Genomic DNA, 11,571 nt, shown 5'->3' with positions numbered 1-11,571 from the left:
TAGAATTTTCCAGTATGTAAGCACATTTGCACTAATTCAAATAATCCTTAAAAAATTTGACATGTCCTCAGTTTTTTTTTTTCTTCCCCAAAAATAAGAAATCAGTGATTAAATACCTCTCTGTCGCTTATAAACGTAATACCTTAACTTAATTTAAGGTCTTATTATTATTTTTCACTGAACTTAATTTAGTGAAAAAAAATAGTAGAATTTCTGATAAACCACTTTCAATACTTATGATAAAGGTAGCGATTAATGGAATGCTTAAACATTGACAATATTTATGCATAGACTTTCTACAGAAATTTTTTTATTTTTATCGCGATTTTGTAAAGCTCTTGGTACTTTTTTTATTCTAAATTATATATATGAATTAATCTGAAACATTGACAGCATGCATGAGTGGAGTGAAAGGCTTCACTTCATAATTAATATGAATTTATTTAATTGGAGTAATTTCTGTTTAGAATAATTTTTTGATAATGTTGATACATAATATTAAAGCCCCTTATTTATTACCTTACAGATATGTAAACTCCAAAACAAACCATAGTATATATTATAATATCATTTATTTTCTATAAATTTTGATAAATTATTATTAAGAAAATTATTAAAACAATTTGAAAGCATCATTAAATTAGCATAAATTTTCGTAAAATATTCAGTATTTGATGGTAAAAATAAAGAAAGCGTTCTTTATCGGAAATAAACGTATCTAATAGTTTAAAATATTAAAAACTTCGAATACGAAAATGTCTACGAACCATTGAAGAGCCTTCTAATAAAGAATCGTTAAAAGTTGTACATATATTCTATGGATGGATACATATATATGCTTTAGTAAGTTGTTGGTATATCATTTAGGATTTGATGTTTACTAACTACTATCGAACCGCATTTGCATTTGTTTATTACTGAAACACAAATACTGAGCTGTGTAATATTATTCCAATTTAGCAATATAAATTGCACTTCGAGTCCAATATAATTGATAGTTCATTTCTTTTAATGATTATATTCATTTTAGAACCATATAGCACTTAGAATAGAAATTGCATATGAAAGTTCAAAATAATTTTTTGTATAATTGTTTTGTTGCAGTTTCTATACAATTGTTGCTAAATTGTAAAAATATTATAGTAGTACTCTGAAGATGACTATAGAATGTAGTCGAAATGTTGGTGTAAATAAAATTGTTCAAAAATTAATTTTAAAAATTTATTAGTTGCACAATTGAGCAATACTTATACTTAAATATTTTACTAATTACTCATGTATCATTTGTATGTTAATTATAAAATGGTTACAAAACCTTTTATAAAACAAATTACAATTAAGTTTTAAATGTTTTATAATAATACACTTCTCTTTTAATATATATATATTTATTCCAAGAAAGTGAAATTATTCAAAGTTATTAAGAAGATTGTTATTATTTTCATTTATCTTATCATTTTTTTATTAGATAGTCTATTTTGGTTTATTTAAACTATTTTATTTCAATTAATTCTATATGATTTATATTAATATCATTCATTGCAAGATTTTAGAAATTTAAATATTAATTATATTTAAACTTGTTTGCTTTTGAGTAACATATCTCCAACTGTTCACTACTTCTACGGTTCTATAGTTAGATAAATTCAATAAAAAAATCTCTTAACACGCCATATCAATATTCCCAATTATTCAAAAACAAAAAAAAGTTTTATTATTTATCTGAATGTATAAAACTTGTTGTTTTACTAAATGCATTATTATATATCTGCGTTATAGCGTTGAGTTTATAAATATACAATTTTATGCAAATATATGCAAAAGAGCAAGTTTACTTACTTGACAACCAAAATATACTATAAATTTTGCCAAATATACTTTAAAATTTGCCAAAAATTTTTATTTTTTCTTCCAAATGGATTTTTTAATTGTTTTAAATGTGGATGTATATACGAAGCACATATAGATACATATAGAGTACAATATATAAACTAATTTTATGAACTGAAATTTTAACAATATCTTACCGCTTGAAAAGGACTCATGTGAGAACGCTTTCACCTTATACGGTGATAAGTATTGATATTGAAGCTATAGGCATGTAAATTTGCAGACAATCGTAATTGATAAAATAATAAGTGTGGAATTTATTATTATTATATTTTATATATTTATTTTTTGTTTTACTCATCAATTATTATCAAGGAAAATTCTTCCAATGTGAAACTGTAAAGTGATTTAGTCAGACTTAATATGGGTCTTAATCTGTGGGTATACGCTTGGTAAAATTACCAAGCCAAGTGGTAGAGTCGGTTAAAAGTTGAACGTAAAAGACTAAAATTCAGGGTTTGAACTGAATTTTCTGTAAAGATTCCATTTTCTTTGTTTAATATTTTCACATTTTAATTTTTTTAAAATGATTAAACTTTAATTTGTCAAAAGATTTTAATAGAAATTTTTATAGCAATCTTGGTAACTATCACTTACGTGACGAGAGCATATTTTTACGTGAATACAGACGTCATGCAAGACATTTGACACATCCAGTTTTCAAGATAGGTGCGTGAAAAAAAAAAGTTTTTGAAAACATTTTACTCATTTATTTGAAAATGTTTTCAATGATTGCTAATATTTTCGATCGTTTGGTCTTTGGGTATGTCTTAATTAAGGATCGATCAGTTCACAACTGGGATGCCAAAAAGTTGTCAGTAGAAATGTTTCTTAAAATACAGCCTTGAATTAAAACATTTCAATAGTATGGAAACAGTACTATTTTTTTTTCTCATACTTACTAATATTACTAACCGGCAGTGCTATGTGTAGTACTAGTACTACGACACACAGTGTGTGGGTTTGAATTCCACTTAGGTAGGGTTTTCAGACACGCTTTAAATTTTGTTCAAAAAAATTCTTTGTAGCTTTCTGTTAAGGAATAACGCTTCAAGTATGTTACACCTTAACTTCGCAAAAATGCATATTACAAAGGCTACATAAATGTTTAATTCTTTTGGTATCGCTAGGTATCAACCTAATCTACTATTAATCTACTATTTCTTCTACTTTGTAAATAATAATTTATAATGCATATATTTTATTACAGTTATCTCACAGAATGTTACGATGAACTTGGTACGCAGTACAAGGTACCCATTTATTGCTTATCGTATCCTATAAATATTGTCAGAGAAGAAAATGGTCGAGACTCACCTGCTGAATATTCTGAGCCCGTCGATGGTGGCGCAGAAGTGGTACTGAAATTAAGAATATCCTCAACAATGTCTGATATTAAATTAGCAGTTTACTCAAAGGATACAATAGGTCAATGCAAAAAGAGATTACAGGTAATAATGAAATACTTACAATTATTTTTGAATTATTTTATTTTTAATTAAAATATTTTTTTTTATTTTTCTTTAGGCTACGGAATCCATAGATACATGCTGTCAACGCTGGTTCTATAGCGGTAAGCTGTTGGGTGATAAAGTACCAATCGAAGAGTGCAATATCACTAATGGTTATGTGGTGCAAGTGATTGTTAATACGGAGCATGATAACCATGATAACAGCACAAGTATTGTAGCTGCAAGCTAGCCAAAAATTATAGCCATCTATCAAAGTCATATTGCAGAAATAGGAAAAGTAAGACGTGCAACTATTAAAAATGAAATCAAGGCAATATTAATTGCAGCAACAGCAAAAATTATAACAAAAACTACTAAGCCATTAACAACAATTACAACAATTACAACAATAATACTAATTGCATTAGCAAGGCACGGCACTATATGAAAATGTTTAAATAAATAGTGCTGCCTTGTGAAATGGAAATACAGTGAAGCTGAGCGGCTTGCACAAAAAATTAATTGTTTTAATTGCATTTATATTATTACATTTTTTTTACAATTGAAGCGCTCATTGCTCATTATTAATGTATTTTTTATTTATACATATTACTAAATTACTATCATTGGTGTTGTTGTAATTGTTGTTGTTTTTTGCTGTTGTCCATTGTTTGCTTTACAATTTTTTAAAACGAAAATAAATGAAGTAACAATAAATCACGAAAATTTGGAAAATAAATTTGTACACTGAACTAAATTTTTTATGCTTTTTATGTTTATTATATATACATATATATATATATAAAAAATGTATATGTAAATACATTTTGAAAAGTTCAGCTTTAATATAATATGTTATTAAATTAATTATTTTGTTATATCGAAAATAGAAACTGAATCAATTATCACATAGCCACAAAAGAAGCAATGAAACAACTTAAAGCAATTGCGCCAAATTAGCACTTTTTATTTGTTTATTTTTTAAAAAATATATTTACTGTATGTGTGTGTGTGCAAGTGCTACAATTTATATAGTTATTTGTTTTTTACCTTAAGCACAAACAATAATATTAAAAAATTATTTTATTGCACAAAGACACTTTATTATGATTTTTGCTCAAAGTTTATTAGCAATTCCAAGTACCTTTTATGTAAATTATTAACATTGATGCAAAATGTTATTATTTTGATAAGTAAAATTAATAATAAATACATTTTATTATATGTATATGTTGTGAATTAATTTTTTTTGTACAACATATTAAATTAGTCATAATGTTTGGTTATGATTTTTGGCAAAACTACGCAAGTTAACATAATAAATAACAAAATTTATTTAAAGCGGCTGGTACGTTAAACAAGCGAAAACGTTAAAAGCTTATGATATTTTAAATTATTATTTAATATATATAATTATTTCTTTAATATTCAGATAATTAACTAATAATACTAAAACAAAATCCCAGTTAAATTTATTTTATATTAAAAACTTTATTTAAAAGTTATTAAGTGTATGCACAATTTTTTGTTTTTTTTTTCGAAATAAAATTAAATATTTATAAATATTTAATAAAAATAAGAGTTTTGTAAAATTTAAAAATATAAAGAAATTTCAATATATGATAACAATAATATTTTAATCAAAATATAATAAAAATAAACATGTATAATAGAAGTGATAAAATTAATAAATATTGAACACATAAAAAAATTAATTATATAATAAAAATGTAACAAACTTTTCAAAAAAATCTCGGTGTAATTAAAATAATATAATAAAAAAATAAATATGAAAATAAATATAATATATAAGAAAATAAAATAAATATAATACAAATGAAAATATTATAAAAGTATAACAAAATATAATATAATAATAATTTATAAGAATTAATAGAAATCAAAATAGAAATATAAAAAAAATTGAAATAAAAAATGAGTTTTGTGAATTATAAATAAAAATATAAATACTCCAAATATAATAAAAACAATAATTTCATAATCAATAATTCAAATACATAAAAAAATGGAATTTGTAAAATAAAAATAAAAATATAAAAAATACAACTATAATCATTACAATAATCTAATAATTAATAATTGAAATCTAAACAAGAAAAAAATTCAAATATAATAAAAACAATAATTTAATAAAAAAATTGTATATAAAGGAGTTTGTATTTAATAAAAATAAAAGAATAATTATGTGAAAATAATATGATAAAACAAATAATTTATGCATTATACAAATATTAATGAAAGAAAATATTTAAATGTTAATTATTTTGTGACCAAACAATATTAATACAGTGTTTTTTCTAGGCTAATTGGTCAAAATTTTTTTTATTGTTTTTTAATTTATTTTTATTTTTTTAAAAAAACTTAAAAAAATTGATAATTTTATAAAATAAAAAATTCAAATATAAAAATATAAAAAACAAACACTGTAATATAAAAAAAATTATATGTATTCAAATCGATAAATTTTTGAAATGAAATATCATATGTAATGAAAATAATAATTTAAAAAAAAAATTTAAATATAGTAAAATAAAAATATGATAAAAAAATAATAAAATTAAAAATATAATACAAAAAAAAATGTAATAAATATAAAAAACAATAAAAGTGGAAATAAAAATATTTATAAATTTAAAAAAACAATTTAAATATAATACAGTTGTTGTATAATAAATATATAATTAAAGTATAAATGAAATGAAATAAAAATGTAATAAAAATTAATATATAAACACATTGAAATTAAAATAAACTAAAAATTGAAATATAATAAAAATAAATATATAATTAAAATATTAATATATTGAAAACAAAAACTTAAACGCTAAAATGGTTGAATAAAAAAATATTTTAAGATGCGTTTATAACTGAAAAGATAGTTCGAAACTATATGTATTCATGTGAGCATATATATGATTATTTTTAAATATTATTAATGTGAAAACAAAACAAAACACAAAAAAAAAAAAAGAAAACGAATATAAAAAATATTTGTATTGTTTTTATAAAATAAAAATAAGAAGTGCAATTATAATTGTCTTTTTTCAACTATTTTAAATACTCATGAACGTTATAAATGTATTCAGTATTTCAATTACGCACATCCAACTTTTGCAGCAAAGTTAAAAATGAGAATGCTGTGGCCATAATCTGAAATGAATATGTGTAAAATATAAATTTAAATGAATAAAATGAACTGTATATCATTGTAAATGTTTGTTTCTTTTCTAAATTATTATTTATTTAAATGATTATATTTTATAACGAATATTATAGTAAAATGTATAGAGCGACTGTTTCGAATAAAATAACAATAGAGCAATATAAACAATTTTTTATAGACAATTAATTGATATTTCATTAACATTTAGCATTTTATTATTAGAAATGACAATGGTACATTGTCGTTTATGATATATATTGTGCAATCTCTGACTTAAACAGCTATTAGTGCTATTGATAAACCTTACAATGAGTTCAGGTTTCAAACTTCTTTCAGTTTGATCAAAGTTGGATTAAATTACAAGAATCGAATTCTGACAATCGCAGAATAGAAGGAAAAATATTAAGCAGGTCTTCAAATCCACCATTTTATACTATTCACCAGTGTCAATTCTTAAACTCATCTTTGAAAGGTGATATTTAAGACGAACATGCCAAGCTACGAGATTAGTATTATGTTTTCAAATTTTTTTATTGAGAAACTTACTAGCATATTAATTATTATTTGTTTGTACCAACTTTTGTTCAAAACATAAGCTCAGAACAAATTCGGCGATTGTTAAGAACACTTTATAGATTTCTGAATGTCCATATAAATAATATGTGTGGCGTTTTTTAACGCTTTTCGAAGTATTCTGTAAAACAGATTACAAGGGCATATAAAATTGAAAGGCATCTTGGTGAATCTTGGTTCATGGATACCAATAGCTGTTTCTCTGTTTTTTAGTTTTAAATATTCGTTAACCTAAACGTATGTTTGTACTTCTCGGATATTGAGTTCTTTACGAATAATAAAAATAAAAATTTCATCTTCGACTTAATTTTTATAATTTGAAATTAAGTATTATTTGAAAACTTATTCTGACTTCCTCATCTCCGCTTTTTACAACATCAATCCAGTTAATCATTAATCGAGAATTTATGTTTATATTTAGGTTAACGATTATTTAAAACTTATTATAAATACAGAAGATGGGAGGAGATGGGAAACTCAGATTTAAATTAAAAAAATGTTATCTTCGACTTCGATGAGGTTTTTTTGTTCTCAAAAAGTTGAAGTAATATATAAAGCCGATTCCATCTTTGGAATTACAATAATAATCACATTATCTGCATACTTTTGGATTTTTAAACCAGTACTTGTTAGAATTTCAACAATCTTATCAATCACAATTGAGAAGACAGCAATTTTCCTTGCATAAAGTATAACTATAATACCTTACGTATATTGCTAATTACTTCAATTTATGATCATTGTGAAAACATAAAGTTTCACATGGATCGTATCAAAATTAAGGCTTTTTTAAGAAATCAGAGTTTCAATGACATGATTTATTTTTAATTATATCATTATAATTATTCATTATTTACTTACTGCTGTCCTTCTCTCCTAAGTGGAGCATAGAGCCTTATTCATAACATCATTTAAATTTTATTATATAATTTTAATAACTTAAAGTATATATTTACGCACACACTCTCTAATTAAAATATACATTTAATTTTAATTATATAAATTATATGTTTACTTACTCCACGGAAACGATCTACATTCAGTACATAAATTTTTCCGGCTGTCAATTTGAATGTCCTTTGTGAATTTAATAAAAAGAGTAAAAAATCCATTTTCATCTCTCTCAAATGTAAGTACCAAGGACTTCTCAATAGAGCTTCTCCACAACGTTGACTATTTAAATAAATAATTTCTCCAAAATAGCAAATTATTAACATTTCCCAGGCTACCAATAATAAATATTGACCCAAAGAAACTATTTTCATAAAACTGGAGTTTGCAGTAGTTGACTATTATACGTATAATATAGATATAATAAAATAATATTTCTTTTTATAGGAATTTAAAGCTCACCTTCACCGAAACAAATGCTACTAAGCACATTAAAAATATAACCTCTCCGGTTTTCAAAAACCAAATTGGATTATAGAAATATTCCATTTTTTGTAAGGCCTTTATGATATATCGATGATGTTGTACGCAAGATTTAAATGCTGCTCTGAATGCAGAATAAAAATTTTCAGCTGTACCCGTAGTTGTAAAAGTTGTGTTCAGAATTTCATTATTTTGAAGTTCTACAGAACAGTAATACTGACTGGGTTCCTTATCGGCGATTACTTGGCTTTCACTTAGTTTTCTAATTTATAAATAAGAATATTAATAGCTATATCAAGTAATTGTTAGGAATTTATTCGAATTTATTAAAAAAAATATACTTTAATTCTGATCGACTTGCTCCTAAATTGATATAAGCTGTCGCCATTACATTTTTAAGACTGCAATAGAGTATATCATATTGACCAGATATGAGTATAGCTAAAACCATATGAAATCCACTCGAAGCTGAAAATGCCGCAGCGACTTGCAATTGCCCAATGGCTTGGAAAAAGTACATTGTTTCATATATCAAGGGTTCCTATAATAAAAATAAATACATAATAACATCAATAAAAGTTACAAATTAATTTCAAGAAGAAATTTAATTTTTGTTGCTAATCAACTATTTGAATTTTGTAAAAAGTGTGAGAAGGAAGAATTATAACTCTTAGAATTTCTATCTTATAAAGTTTGGAGTTCAGATTTTTGAGTTGCTATGCATATGTGTTAACATTCTGAAATATGTACTGAAACGTTTAAGTATATAATCTCAGATATACGTCTTCTACCCAACATCAGTGGTCTTGAAATTATTTCTTCTATTTAATTATTCGTAAATAATTTTTAAAGAATATAATATACCAAAGGTTGAACTCGTACCCTGCCACATTTGAAGCTCAGAGTCAGTGTTTATTAGCCAACTGATCAAAGTCACACTTGACTTTTATGTTCGTATGTATAGTTTTATAAATTTGATGTGAATGTTCATTAACAAATTTACTTGCTGTGCTATATTATAAATCATAAACCAGCTATAAAATAATTGAATTAATTAATCATATTTATTATTTTTAATTGTTAAATTTTAATACTATTCTTTTGTAGAGACATTATTTTATTTTATGTAAATGTCGTCGATATTTTAAATTTTATTTGGTATCTTTCTTAAGGTGGAGTATTATAAACTTAGTCAAATAAATTACAACGTTTCGGGTACATTTATAAAGGAAATAGCAATTTATGTATAATGAAAAAAATTAAAAATAAAAAACTATAGATTCTTTATTTCTTTAAGATGTCACAAAAATCCTTTAAACAAAAAAAACATTTTGTATAAAATGTAAACCCTAAATAATCAAAAAACATAATAAATACAATTTATCACATTGATATAAATTTATTATGTTACAAGTTTTAGTTATATCATGCTATATAACTAGTCATATGTATCTAGAGAACTGTGTATGGGGAAACATATTTCTGTTTAAAAATCGTCTTATCAGCAAAATTTATAATGATAAAAGTCTACAAATTCTATTAAAATAATAAGTTTATGTAGTTCATTTTTGTATTTATGTTAATTTCTTTAAATAATTTATTGTTATAATGAACGTATATTGAGGCTAATTTAAGAAGGATTTTTGAAAACGTATTTAAAGTTCATGAGAATATTTGTATAATGGTTTGAAGTAATTTAGTGTGTTAGTATATTCAACCCCATAGTTTATTATAAAATCCAGTGATATTTAAATAATCTTACTATAATATATATATATTTTATACTCACTTTATAATCAAAAGGATACCAACAACGCAACGGCAAACTGTGATCTCCATAGGCGATAGGCAAAATTAACCAGAAAATTGTACCAATGAAGCAGCAATAAACATAAATTTTAATCCACTTATTCGACATGGATAGCGATTCATTCATGGTCACATAAGTAAATCCTTATGGGGAAATATTATAGCAGAGACAATTACATGACAACAACACAAAAAAAAATAACCAACAAACTAAAATAAGGACAATTGTGCTTATGTGACACAATGAGCTTACCATTTGCTGAACAAGTAACATATTTCAAATTGATAAAATCCATGAGATGCTTCAGTTTGGTAGGTTGCATACGTCTAAAGTATAGCTTCATGGCAATGGTCCAGAAATAAATAATTGCTTGTATCAAGCAATTGACCAAAAACTCCAAATCGCCTTCTTGGTAATACAAATACAGCGTAAGCAGATATAAAATCCAAATGTGGATTGTAACAAAATATAAAAACACTTCAAATAGCAACTCCAAAAATATGGCCAAGTAGTATAAATATTTTGGAAAATAGTCTGTCAACCGCAATGGACACATGGCCGCAACAAGCATCGTGTTGCGTATAAATCGAAATAAATCACGTCGAGGATGAAATTTCGCTGCATTTGCCATTTGGTAGGAACTTGGTTGCTCTTGTTGTTGGCTCTTAAATTTACACATTTCTGCAGAATGCTTTCGTCCTTTGATGTTTTTATGTTGATAAATAAAATGAATTTATTAATTCACAGAAGCTTTTGGCTTTTATATGATTAGTCCTTGTGCGTGTTGTCATTACTTTTATAGTTTCGGGAATAATTGCAATTGATGTCTTGGTACCTTCTAATTATTTAAATTATTTTATTAATTTATAAATTATTTATTTTAAAAGTTTTCTAATTTATTTTTATTTTGTTCAAAGTTAGTTTATTACTACTGAAAACCTATACTTAAAACTATTTAAATATATTTTAATTTCAAAAGTTTTAAAATATTTTTCGTAATTACTTAGACACACCTTAATCTAACAAGACGTTTAAACAGGAATTTTTCAATAAGGATTTTGGAGTGGGGTTAACTTAAAAGTGTTGACAAGCTGAATATAAAAAATTATATATTTATATTATTAAATAGTTATATTATGTACAAATAAAACATATCGTATATGTATAGTGGAATGTTGCGATTGAGTAAAGCAAATATCCGAAATGAAAATGAAACTAAATAAAATTTGAAGTCCATATTTAGCACATTTAGCACATAATCCAATAGTTTTGACTTAGTGAATTTAAGC

General features: G+C 24.1%; 3 protein-coding genes across 3 annotated transcripts in view; 1 reads left to right on the top strand and 2 right to left on the bottom strand.

The window, feature by feature from the left end:
- LOC119682063 (odorant receptor 83a-like) overlaps positions 1-2,045 on the bottom strand; it is a 5,115-nt gene extending 3,070 nt beyond the window's left edge. The window contains exon 1 of the mRNA XM_038095406.1: positions 2,028-2,045. Within this exon, the coding sequence (XP_037951334.1) occupies positions 2,028-2,045 (18 nt within the window). The remainder of the gene's footprint in view (positions 1-2,027) is intronic.
- LOC119680099 (ubiquitin domain-containing protein 1) overlaps positions 1-3,593 on the top strand; it is a 17,715-nt gene extending 14,122 nt beyond the window's left edge. Inside the window, exons 4-5 of the mRNA XM_038092749.1 lie at positions 3,101-3,341; positions 3,418-3,593. Coding sequence (XP_037948677.1) covers positions 3,101-3,341; positions 3,418-3,591 — 415 coding nt within the window. The 3' untranslated portion in view covers positions 3,592-3,593. The remainder of the gene's footprint in view (positions 1-3,100; positions 3,342-3,417) is intronic.
- Positions 3,594-6,372: 2,779 nt separating this feature from the next.
- Positions 6,373-10,961, bottom strand: LOC119675886 (odorant receptor 83a-like). The gene is made up of 6 exons (XM_038087103.1): positions 10,535-10,961; positions 10,262-10,425; positions 8,814-9,013; positions 8,452-8,734; positions 8,118-8,387; positions 6,373-6,512 (listed from the first exon to the last, which is right to left on the bottom strand). Exons 1-6 carry the CDS (start codon positions 10,959-10,961, stop codon positions 6,453-6,455), a joined length of 1,404 nt encoding a protein of 467 aa, XP_037943031.1. The 3' UTR covers positions 6,373-6,452.
- Positions 10,962-11,571: the final 610 nt, after the last annotated feature.

Source organism: Teleopsis dalmanni, chromosome 2 (genome assembly GCF_002237135.1).
Source record: "Teleopsis dalmanni isolate 2A chromosome 2, ASM223713v2, whole genome shotgun sequence".
NCBI lineage: Eukaryota > Metazoa > Arthropoda > Insecta > Diptera > Diopsidae > Teleopsis > Teleopsis dalmanni.
Note: the sequence above shows the minus strand (reverse complement) of the source record. Positions and strands in the feature narration are given on the sequence as shown.